This window comes from Leucopleurus acutus, assembly GCF_964270905.1.
Source record: "Leucopleurus acutus genome assembly, chromosome: 5".
In the NCBI taxonomy this organism is placed as follows: domain Eukaryota; kingdom Metazoa; phylum Chordata; class Mammalia; order Artiodactyla; family Delphinidae; genus Leucopleurus; species Leucopleurus acutus.
This window is the reverse complement of record NC_139147.1, coordinates 133,002,347-133,015,695: the sequence shown is the minus strand read 5'-3', so window position 1 is coordinate 133,015,695 and position 13,349 is coordinate 133,002,347. Positions and strand designations below refer to the sequence as shown.

General features: G+C 37.0%; 1 protein-coding gene across 2 annotated transcripts in view; it reads right to left on the bottom strand.

Moving 5' to 3' along the window:
* PIK3R4 (phosphoinositide-3-kinase regulatory subunit 4) overlaps positions 1-13,349 on the bottom strand; it is a 73,145-nt gene that overhangs the window by 37,182 nt on the left and 22,614 nt on the right. For both annotated transcript variants that reach the window (XM_082839419.1, XM_082839420.1), the window contains exons 9-10: positions 5,068-5,213; positions 2,912-3,115 (exon numbers count right to left, since the gene is read on the bottom strand). In XM_082839419.1, coding sequence (XP_082695545.1) covers positions 2,912-3,115; positions 5,068-5,213 — 350 coding nt within the window. The remainder of the gene's footprint in view (positions 1-2,911; positions 3,116-5,067; positions 5,214-13,349) is intronic.

The following is a 13,349-nucleotide window of genomic DNA, read 5'->3' as shown; positions in this document are numbered from 1 at the left end:
CAGCATAAAAGTCACAATCAACAGAGAATGCAAAATGGATGGCCAGGAGTCAGAGGTTAGAGGAAAACTTACATTTTATTATACATTTTATTATACTTACATTTATTATATATCTTCTTATATACCTTTTCAATTTTACACCTTGTGTCTATACTACCCAGTCAAAAAAAATTTTAATTAAAAATATTTAAAAGTTTAAAATGTCAAGTATTTGTCATTTTTTAAAGTAAGGAGTGAAATCATTTTGTACTCTGTATTAGTGTCTGATTTAATAAATAAGAAAAAAAAAACCAGGGAGCTCTCACAGATGAGATCAATTTAAAACAGCCCTGCCATTTGTCATCTCCAGATGGTAAGACCTATTGAAAATCTGGAGTATAGGCAGATTCCAACTCCCACATGTTCCAAAAGTGTTCTTTAAGTCTATTATCTGGTGCTCTGAACATACCACAGAAACAATGCTAGGCTGCTCTGGAAAGGCCTATTTTACTCACACTGTATCTCAAGTGTCCTCAAGTGGTCCTACACTAAAGAGCACTGCAGAACCCCAAGTAAAAAAAAATTCTGCAGGAGGTTTCAGAATTCCCACTTGCGGAGGCTAAAAACATGTCTCTTCCCTCTGTATCCCTGACTTTAGGGAAAGGATTCAATTCCTACTTCCAAAGCGCCCCCTGGCTCCAAGCCTCTTCTAGTAATCCCAAGAAACTCGGTAGTGCAGGGACCAAAAAGAAGGAAAGGCAGAGAAAGGGCTTGCAAAGGGCTGGAAGAGGTGAGCCGCCCAAGGACTTCTTCCTAAGTCCACATAAAACTCAAGCAAGCCTTTCAGCTTTAGCTCCCTGTCCTCTGTTTATTCTGAGAGGCAAGATGCCACAGTGGGGGACATGTGGAGTAAAGACAGGTTCAGGTTCCAATGTTAGCTTTGAAACTTACTGAACTGTGTGCACACAGGAAGTTAATTAACTAGGCTTGCTGAGCCTCAGAGTTCTTATCTAATAAAATGGTGCTAACTATTGTTCAAGCTTATTTCAAGGACAGTCACACAATATAGAAGGTATAGACTCACTGTATGTCCTCAAACAACAGAAGCCAGTGTTGTGCTGTTACTTCTGAGGACCTCAGATACTCTGGCCTGCTGTTCCTTCCACCAGCAGCAACTACACCTTAATGAAGAGTATTCCTGCCCCTGAGGAGTCTCCTAAGATTATTATTCACAGAAACAACATAAAACAGGGAATTCCATATTCCCCTTTTCCACTCATACAAACGAGAGATGAATGAATACATCAAGCACTGACACGTAGAGGAATACAAGTCAGTGGGTTTAGTGATTTCATCATGGTACCAGTGATGGGGGCTGGCACCAAGGCAGCAGCAATGGTGGGAGGGTTTGAGAGAAGAGCAGTAGGAAGCAGGAAGTAGAAAGGCTATAGAAATTGTCCCGTCCCTCTCCCTCCTTTTACCCATGGCAATGGAAAACTGACACCTGCAGCAAGGTGAAAAGCAAGTATTAGGAACTGCAGTGGCTCCCTGAAGTAACTAATGACTTAAGAGAAAACTTCAGTATAGAAGCTTTCAACTTAATATATAGGATTTGCAGGAGAGAGAATAATACAAAGAATCGCACCACCCAAGCTCAAAGAAACATCTAAATTGGGGTGGTTTTTACTGCATGCTGAAATCTTGTTAAGGATTACTTACTCAGGAGAAACAACTGAAAAATGTGATTCAATACCCAATTTTCCATAAACTGGAAAATACATCTAATGTACAAGCCAATGTCAAAAGAAAACTCAAAGAAAAAGCTCTATGGCAATTCAAGTCACATCAAAGGGAAGTCCTCTGAAATATAGGAAATAGAACCAGTGGCCTAGAAGGGACATTCAGAGGCAGCTCTAGTTTCCAGATAAACTTAGACCTAAAAGAACCAAGATGGTTATTGACCAGCCTCCCACAGAAGCCTATTCCAACATTCAATCACCCAAACCAATGTCTGGGCATCAAACAGCACTGTACATTCAGTGACAAGTACAATACATGAAAGGATTTACAGCCCAAAGCTGACCAATTCTCTCTCTGCGATGGAAGTATTTTCTCATCTTCTTTTCTCTTAGACAAGACAATGACTGATACTCATTCTCTTAACCAAGACGTCCTACAGACTTAAGGACAGTCAGGTGTCCCTCAGTATTCACTTTAAGTCTCAAAGAACATTTATTCAGAAACCATAGCCTTTATTTCTAACCAGTTTCACTCCTACCTTGTCTTCTCCAGGATACACACATCCCTCCTAAAACAGGATGCTGAATCTAGATTTAATATTTCTAAAGAGGACTTACTAATGCCAAGCATAATAAAAAGATTACTTCCTAATTCTAACGAGATTTGTTAAAAGGATCCAAATTCACAGACTTTTAAGATACAGCAGTAAACTGCTGGTTTATTCAATCTAAGACACATTACAAAACCCAGTTATTTTAGCTGTTTGCACATAGTGAAGACTCTCTAAATTCGAATTGAAATAAACCAGGATTTTTCTGCATTGCATCTGTGTTTTGTAATGTTCCTTTTAACTGAATTTCATTATATTTTTGATGAAATATGAAATGCAATCAAGAATATTACTTAAATCTAAGGTTATACCTACTCTTTCCCTCATTTACATAGCCAGTAATCACAAAAAAACTTACTAGGTCTCTCATGATTCCTTTATTTAGCTCAATCCAATGCCTTATCATCATTATAATATGTCTTAGATACCAAAGCAAATGCATATTTGCCAGATTTATTTACTCATTTGTTATGATACAACTTAATCAAAATATTTTTAAATATTTTTAAGAGTGACATGTATACCTCAATGTTTTTATAAATTTTGCATTTAAATGTTAAGATTTCAGAAAGGTGATACAACCTGTGAGAGCAATTTCTTCAGAAGCTGTGCTATGGCAGGGTCCTCAGGTGGAGGGCAGTCAGGAAGAGACCCATTTCGTTTCTTCTGACGCATGTGAAGATGTCTGAACAAGCTAGTAATATCTTTAGACCTCAAAGCATAATCAAATATAGAACGACTTACTGGCTCTTTTAAAACACTGAGTAGAACAAGTTTTCTTTCAATCTATATTAGAAAAATAAAAAGAATCAGCCAAAGATACAACATAGAGTACATCTGTTTTCAAATTCAATAAATACATAACCTGTGTAAAGTTAACATAGATATTCATTTTCTAAGAAAATGGGAGATATCAATATCTGCAATTTTTGCTTAGAAGAAAAAAGAATACCAGTGACCTTTAGAGAGCTAGGGTATTTCTTCATTCATTGTTAGCATCTGAGTAGACATCTGTGTCTATCATACTTGAATACTACTAATAAATACTCAGACTAGAAAAGTTTAGATCCCAAGTTTTCTAGATCCCAAAATGTCAGATGACTTCCTAGATCTAAAAAGTACCTGCAGTTCACAGGTCAAGTAGCCAAAAGTACTGATCCACAGAAGATGCTCAACAGCCACAGGGCCACCCTTCAGTCATCAGGTTTTCCCAATAGCTTCAACCACTTCTAAAAAACATTACTCTCTCCACAGAGTTCATAAAATCCCTCCTTTTTTAATCCCCAAGAATGTTCTCCTTGCCAATGCACTTACAATAAAAAGGATGAGCATTACTAAACAGTAACCAAGAGGACTTTCTTTAGATATATTTAACTACCTGGTAAGTTGGCCAGTAGAAACCAGCATAAAAAGGTATCTTTTGTCTAATCCAAACTGCAGAAAGGTAAAAATTATGAAGCATATAATCAGTCTCTCAACTCCTGAGCCTGGCCTTTCAAAATATAAAACAATGATAAAAGCAAAAAGTAATAATAATAATAATTTCTGAGAAAACAAAGAGAATGGTGATTTCTAACAAACCACTTATATATCAGATTTATTTTAGTAAGCCACAACTAAAAGTTTTTACAAACACATGCAATTTTCAATCCCAGAAACACTTTCTCCTTCTTTCATTATGAGTTTAAGAGCCAAACTTCTAAATACAATATGTAGTCAAAGTAGTAGGAATCTCTAGACCTGATTTCCAAGGAAGCCTTAATAAACTTCAAAAAGTGGGGACATATTTTCTAGCAATATTATCCATCTTTCACGGATATATAAATTTTTCTTGGGATAAAAATTTTTAAATCTACAAACTCTATGAAATAGAGAATGATGATTTCACAAATTGGATTAATCTATTATGAAAAGTAAGGATTGAAGGCAGTCAAAGCCACTTGTTTGCAGAGGATATCCAAGGCCATTTTCTCCAACCACAGGGAAGGCACACTGGGGCTTATACAAGTAAGAGAAAGCTAGAGAGGAATGGGAATTTGCAAAAGCAAAATTAGAGTTTTAATAAAAAAAATAGGACATTTTAGGATGTTTTAACAGCCAGAATCATCTCTCAACAGTCCATTCAATTTAAATATCTATTTTGATAGTTGGCTGTCCAGCAAAATGAAGGGTATAAACACTGACAAACTGGTAAATAACTGCCTTGTACAAACCAAAGACCCAAAGTTTATCATCAAGTGCTACACTGCTTGGTAAGCGGGGGGAGGGAGGGAGCAAGAGGGGTGGGGTAGTCATTAGATTTAAAAAAAAAAAAAAAACAAAACAGAACCAGTTAGTGCTCCAAAAACAAACTTCTGAAAAATCCTTTTTCAAATTTATTATAAATGTGGAGTTGGACTGAAATCAGTTATACTTTTATAACAAAAGCAGGTCCATTAATATACGTTTCTGCTATATTTCACTTAATACCAGATGCTTTACAACACTGCACAAAAGGAAAAAGGATGAACTACCGAGTGCTGCGTTACATACAACATGATGTACACGTAAGTCTCTTGAACTTCTCTCACCTTCCAAAGTGTTTGTTCCATTAACATTAACTAACTTGAAAGGAATGTGAAAATGCTGTAGCCCAATTTAAATCTTTAAAATTTTAAATAAAAATAGGACTCTCTAAACCTTTCTTTAAAGGGGCACAGTTTGGAGGGAAGATTGATTCTAAGTTGGAACATGCATACCTGTATTATTGGTTGAGTAATATATGGGTCAAGGTAAGGCATCAGTTTGCAGTAGACATCAGCTGTGCTTATTTGGTGAGCTACCACTGTGATAAATCCCACAGCACCATAGCGTATCCACAGATTGGGATGACACAGAAAGGGGGCTAAGAGGGAAAAAAAGGTATGGATTAAACGATGTTCATAAACAGTCTCACACTATCAAGATAAACAAATTTTCACCTTATAACACAATTGATAAAGAGATTATACCAAATGTTACTATCAGGTTTCCTTCATATACTCAGTTATCCTGGGACTTAAACTGAACCAAGTGAACATACTGCTATTATAATATTTTCTACCATAAATATCAGCAATACCATAGAAGAGTAAAAATAGCTACCTCTTTTCTTAGGATTTAAATTGTTATATTTTTAGTCAGGGCTGAAGATCAGTGGGCATATACTCATTTACAAGACTAGGTTAAAAACTATTGGAGAGAGACATAAAAAGTCCCAACAGTATATAGCAAACTATTACTCCCCCACCCAATACCTCCACAAAGTCCAAGGACATACCATTTACAACATAAAGGACAAAGAAACTGAGTTGTTTCTCCTCCAAGCCACAGCTTAAATTAAGGGAATGATTTCGCCTGACTGACATTCTTTTTAATGCAAAGATTTGATGACATCAAATACAGTACTCATAAATTCATTCACAAGGCGTTATGAATGGAAACTAAAAGCCAGAAAACATATGATGCCCATTCTTAAAGAGTTTAAGATATAAGAAAATTAAATGAATATCTTTTCACAGCTTTTATTTTAACTATTTTCTGTACTACACCTAAAGTCAATGATTCAACTAACGGAAGTAAGATTTAGAATAAAATTCAAACATCCAAACTAACCTGATTTAGAATAAAATTCAAATTTCTAAAAGCAAAAAAAAAGTACTTGTTCTGAGGATGTAAAAGCATCGGCATTTAGAGTATACAAATTTCAAAAGAAATTCAGGCTAACAGAGAAATAAGAATATTATCACAGTGATGTCAACATCATGGTGGAGTGAGATGCTCCCTTTGTGTCTCCCCTTTAATATACAACCAGTAAAACATCCACAACTCAACAAAGGTGCCTCTGCCCAACACACCAGATGCAGAAGAATTCCACTTATCTGTACATTTAGAGGTGGGTGGACTGGAACAAACAGAGGAGGTAGAACCAGGAGAACAGTACAGGTGGTGACTGTAGTCCTGGACCTCTGACCATGGCAGCTAAGCCATGCAGCCCCAGAGAACATGGTAGCAGCAGGGGAGGTGTACACACGACTCTGCCCTTCCCCCACAGCAGCAATCACAGGTAACTGGGCAGCAACAGCAGTGGGGCCTGGGACCCCATCCCTCCAGCCACAGAGGCACCCACAACTCTGGCCCCCCACACCTCCACCCACAGCAGCAAAGCCCTCGAACCTTACAATGCCAGACACAGCAGAGATGCCCATGCAATCCCAGCTCCACTCCATCCTCCCCCTCACCCTGTGACAGTGGAGCCTGAGACTCAGAGGATCCTGGACATGGCAAGAGAGCTCACTATCCTGGTGCCCCAGGCAATGACGCCAGCAACACTGGCAGCAGCAAAGCACCAACAACACCAGAGGCACAAGAAGCAATAATGAGGTCACAGGGCGACACCTCTAACAGAGGCAGTGGAGGGTGGAAACCGTAGACTCTCAAATATAACCAGAGGCAGCTCAGGTAAAAGAAATTAAAAACCTGTGCTGTTGGGCCACTTACTGGAAAACAAAGAGAAAGACCTCTAACTTCCAACCTGTTGAGTCATTACAATCAAGTAGAAAGGTTTTTACTACTTCAAAGACACAGGAAGAGGAATAACTCATCAAGCACCATGAAGAACCACAGTAACACTGTACCACAAAAAGGAAATGAAAATTCTCCAGAAACTAAAGTCAAAGAATACTGAGATCTGACAGAGAATTCCAAATAGCTGTCATGAAGAAACTCAACGAGCTACAAGAAAACTCACAGAGACAGTTCAATCAGCTCAGAATAAAACTAATGAACAGAAGGTACACTTTACCAAAGAGACTAAAACTCAAAAAAAGAACCAAACAGAAATCTGAAGCTGAAGAACTCAATAAATGAGTTGGAGAATGCAATTAGAAAGCACTGGAAATAGAGCAGACCATATGGAAGAGAGAATTAGTTAGCTCAAAGATAGAAAACTAGAAATCTAAAAGTAGAAGAAGAAAGAGAAATAAGATATTTAAAAACTGAGAAAATTCTACAAGAGCTATCAGACTCCTTTAGGAAGGACAACATTAGGCTAATAGGTATCCCAGGAGAAGAGAAGGAGAAGGAAACAAAGAGTTTATTTAAAGAAATAATAGCTGAGAACTTCCCAAGCCTGGGGAAGGAACCAGATATACAAGTCCATGAAGCTAAGAGAACACCTAATTACCTCAATGCAAAAAGACCTTCTCCAAGACATATTATACTAAAATTGTCAAAAATCAATGACAAAGAAAGAATTTTAAAGGTAACCTACAAAGGAACCCCACTCAGGCTACCAGCAGATTTCTCAACAGAAACTCTACAGGCAGGAGGGAATGGAATGACATTCTCAAAACACTGAAAGATAAAAACTGTGACCCAAGAATGCTCTAGCCAGCAAAGTTATCATTCACATATGAAGGAGAAATAAAGAGTTTCCCAGACAAACAAAAGCTGAGGGAGTTCATCAACACTAGACCTGTCATCTACCAGAAACAAAAAGGCAGAAGTAAATAGAACTTTGAGTAAGGTGATAAATAGACAGACTCAGAAAATAGCAACTCTTTATGAGAACAGGTTTTTAAACACTTTATTATAGCATAATAAAGGAGGTTAAAGGGGGGAGGAAAGCAGAAAAACTAACTATAGCTACTTCAATTTGGTAACAAACTCACAATATAAAAGGGATCGTTTAAGACAACAAAATGACAAAGAGGGAAGCGGAAAAGGACAGAACCCACAGAGGTAAATGAAGATGCCATCAGTAGAAAAAGGATTATTTTACCTATGCGATGTTTTATACAAACCTCATGGTAACCACAAACGTAAATCTAGAGCAGAGACAGGAAACATTAAAAAAATGAGGGGGGCTTCCCTGGTGGCGCAGTGGTTGAGAGTCTGCCTGCCGATGCAGGCGACACGGGTTCATGTCCCAGTCTGGGAAGATCCCACATGCCGCAGAGCAGCTAGGCCCGTGAGCCATGGCTGCTGAGCCTGCGCGTCCGGAGCCTGTGCTCCGCAACGGGAGAGGCCACAACAATGAGAGGCCCGCGTACCGCAAAAAAAAAAAAAAAAAATTAGGAAACTGAGAAAAATATCACAGAAAACCACCAAACCAAAATGGCAAACAGAAACACAAGGAAAAAGAAACAATGAAGATATAGAGCAACCAGAAAACAAAAGATTAAATGGCAGTACTAAGTCCTCATCTATCAATAATCACCTAAATTTAAATTGGTTGACTTCACCAATCAAAAGACACAGAGTGGCCAGATGGATTAAAAACAAGACCCAACTATATGCTGCCTCCAGGAGACTCACCTCAGCTCTGCAGACAGACACAGGATCAAAGTGAAGGGATGGAAGATGACACTCCAAATTACAGCCTAAAGAGAGGGAATGTAGCCAAACTCATATCAAGTAAAATAGACTTCAAGCCAAAAAAAGGTAACAAAAGACAAAGATGGACAGTATATAATGATAAACAGGACGATTCATCGAAAAGACATAACAGTGATTAATATACATATATACACCTAACATAGGAGCACCAAAGTATACAAAACAATTATTAACAGACCTAAAGGGAGAAACTGACAGCAACACAGTAACAGAAAGGGCTTTAACACCCCACTTACATCAATAGGTAAATCATCATCCAGACAGAAATAAACCCACACATGTGGACAACAAAAGAGCACAGAACATACAATGGAGAAAGGACAGTCTCTTAAATGGTGTTGGGAAAACTGGACAACTACATGCAAAAAAGTGAAACTAGACCACTGTCTCTCACCATACACAAAAATTAACTCAAAATGAATTAAAGACCTGAAATCACACAACCACTAAAAGAAAACATAAGCAGCATGCTCTCTGACATCAGTGTTAGCAAAAATCTTTCTAGCTATGTCTCCTCGGGCAAGAGAAACAAAAGCAAAAATAAATAAATGGGACTACACCAAACTAAAAAGCTTCTGCACAGCAAAAGGAACCATCAACAAAACAAACAGACAACCTACTGAGTGGGAGAAGATATATGCAAGTCATATATCTGATAAGGGGTTAATGTCCAATATATATAAAGAACTCATACAACTCAACAACAAAAAAACAAACAACCTAAACAAAAAGTGGGCAGAGGAGCTGAACAAACATCTTTCCAAAGAAGACATACAGTTGGCTGGCAGACACATGAAAAGATGTTCACCATCACTAATTATAAGGGAAATGCAAATCAAAACTACAATGAGCCATCACCTGTCATCCATCAGAATGGCTATTATCAAAAAGATGAGAAATAGTAAGTGTTGGAAAGGATGTGTAGAAAAGGAAACCTCATATACTGTGGGAATGTAAATTGGTGCAGCCACTATGGAAAACAGAGTGGAAATTTCTCGACATTTAGAACTACCATAAGATCTAGCTATTTTGGGGTATTTATCCAAAGAATAAGAAAATGCAAATTCAAAAAGATATATGCACCCCTATGTTCACCATAGCTTTATTTACAATAGCCAAGATATAGGAGCAACCTAAGTGCCCATCAATGGATGAAGATGTGGTATAAATATGCAATGGAATATTACTCAGCCATTAAAAAAAGGTGAAATCTTGCCATTTGCAACAACGTGGTTGGACCCTGAGTGTATTATGCTAAGTTAAATATGTCAGACTGAGAAAGAAAAATACCATGATTTCACTCATATGTGGAACATAAAAAACAAACAAACAAAAAAAGTAAAATAGATAAACTAAACCAAACCAAAGCAAGCATATAGATACAGAGGACAGAGTAATAGTTACCAGATGGGGAGGGGAAGGGAGGAGGGCAAAATGGGTAAAGGGGATCAACTGAATGATGATGGACAGAAACTAAATTTTTGGTGGTAAGCACACTGTAGTGTGTACAAAAGTAGAAATATAATGTTGCACACATGAAACTTAAATGATATAAACCAATGTTACCTCAATAAAAAGTAAATTTAAAAAATAAGAAATGATTAAAAAAATACTATTTCATGCTAATATTACTTATATAAATAGGGGAAGAGAAGAAAATTGTTCAAGATATCTGTCTCCAAAGTTCTCCCGTTTCCAATTCTTCTAACTACACATGGAGGTGGTTTTGATTATTTCATAAACACCCTGCAGCCTCTGAGATGGCCAACAAGGGAGGGCTGGTAGTTTCCCTCTCACAACAGAGAAAATGAAGACTGGAAAAACCATTGAAAAACCTCCAAAAAAGAAAGAAACTCAAGATGACCTGGCGGAGTTAGGCACTAGATGAGGCTGAATTAGTGGTCCCAATTCTTTGTGTTATCTCTGTTATACAGTCACTCTTGCCTGGTGCTCATGGTGTACAAAGGGTACTTCTCTTGTCCCTCCCTCTTGTCTCAGACACAGTACCTGCTCTAGCCAATGGAATGTCAACAGACGTAACACAAACAGAGGCTTGAAATGTATGGCAGAGCTAGGCTTCTGCCATCACCCAGAACATAACCTGGGTGGTTGCTGCCCCTCCAACCTGGGCCCCAGAATGAGACAGATAAACCACAATCACCACAGGCGTCTGGGAGATGCAAGGCCTAAAGCAGAGCCACCCACTGAGCTCACAGATGTATGCTGAGAACTTGACCGAAGGATTTACTGGGATTTTGTGGTTGATTGTTGTACAGCATTATTATATCAGTCAGTAGCTAACTGATACAAAGAACCTGCAAGACTCCAAATACAAGAAACCAGAATCGAGGATTTCCTATAAAACATCCAATACATTTCCAATTATCTGGGGACAAGCAGATGGAAAGGTGAGTTTTCACAATGTCTAAGTGGGAAGAGTGTAGTTTTTAATCATGAAAATCACCACCACCACCATAATTCCCTTTAAGAATCACTACAACAGGCTAACCACGCATAAAGACAGAACAGAGAGATGCATACAGTTTATCACTTGTTTTAAGTAAGTAGGTGTTTCTAAGTTATTAAAAACTTTCTTCTTTTAAATAGTTCAAAATGCCAACAAATGACTATTTGCTTGATTTTTCTCAGCAAGGGTTTTTTTCCTCCCCACAGCTAGTACCAAATTCAGTTCCAGTTCTAAGAGAGCATCACACCCAAAAAGTTGTACCACATTAGGTTTATTCTATATCTAAAGATAATAATTTATTTTGATACTAAACTTAAGATACATGAGGACCCCATATGTTCATCCTATGACCAATGACTAAAACCCATAGGACTCAGAAAAATTTCTGCAAAATTTGACAGGAGGAGTAAAAAACTATCTTTTATGATAATTTTTGCTTAAAAATGGATGGACATCCATTTTGCAGATAAATAAAATGCTAGTTATATGCCATATTAATTCTCAAAAATAATTTCCAAATAATTAGGCAACAGAAGGAATGTATTATGTGAAATTAGAATATACAAGTACATATTTATATACAAAGGATTTTCATTAGAATGAAGAAAATCAAAGGCAAAAGCAAGAAAAACTCGACCCTTAGGAGGTAATGCCACTTTCACAGGAGAAAAAAAGAAAACACTGATGTGAGAATTCACACAATGAGAATGAGCAGGAAAATATTCCAGGCAGCAAGATATGTGTGTTAAGATGATACATTTTCTCTTTAATATTATTATGAAAAGGCAGCAAGATATGTGTGTTAAGATGATACATTTTCTCTTTAATATTATTATGAAAAGGGGTGCTTTCTACGTCTGCCTTACACTACACAGGATAAGAAATTCAAAAAACATTCTAACATCTTTCATTATATTAATAATTTTTGTTTCCCAAGCTATTAGCTCTTTTAAAAATTAAGAAAACAGAGATGACTCCCTCAAGGTTTAGTACTCTGCAGCTTACACAAAAAATCAAAATCATTTCAGTGTAATAGAGATTTTTATCATGATTATGTTGCCAATACTCAAAACTTTTCTATTAAATTTGTCATTTCTTTAACATAATCATCAAAAAATTCAAACCAAATTAGTGTTACAAACTAAAAGAATGATTATAAATATTAAGAGTACAAAATAAGAAACCTACATATACTCAGATTTCCACAAAATTTTTCTTTTAAAAAGCTACATTCATGCCTAAAAACTTCCAGACATTTTATACCTCTCTACTATCTAACCATCTAATTTCAACTATCAAAATAAAAACTCCTTTGTCTTTTTTCCTCTGAGGATTGCCTCAAGAAAAACCTATTAACCAAATCTAACTAATTTTGGCTTTCTATAAATTTTCTTGGCAAAGCATTCAGCAGCAATAAAGTATTTTATCTAAAAATGCAATTTCCTAAGATTTCATGTCTTCTCAGTACAAAGCCAACTTGCAATCTTATCAATACATTGGTTACTTTCTTAAAATGAAGTGTTAAGAAGACTAAGAGCTTCTAATATTTTTAATTTTACAATGTGTCACATGTACCTGTTTGCTCTTATTCTGAATTTTAAGTTGATGGACCTAGATAACTGTTATAAAGGTCAAGGAATTAATTCCTTTCATTGTTTAATAAAATTACTAACAGTAGTAATGTCAATCTACGAATGCTTAACTGGAGATCAGTGCAATGACAGAAGTCACAGACAATCCTCCACATCCAGTTTCAACTTGATTAATGGTCAAGTGTCCAAAAACATAAGCTGACTCTTCAGAGCAGTTAAATACTTAATGCACATTGTGTTTCAAAAGAAAAAAAAATCTTCATTTTTCAAGAATTATCAAGACTTAACTACAGATTGAAACAAAGGTGTATTTCCCAACCTGGGCTGGAGGGCCAGTGCTCCTGTGTGTGTGCCTACGTGTCGCTCACATACATACAAGCATGCAGGCATAAGCATGCACATGGGTGTGCACACACAGACACACACACAACAGGGACAATGAAGCGGAAAATCTCACTCTAGATTGCCTAGAAACTTTACAATGCCCTATCAGTTGTTATTTCTCTTACCACTCCCTAATTTTCCCATCCTAATTTTGAGAAAC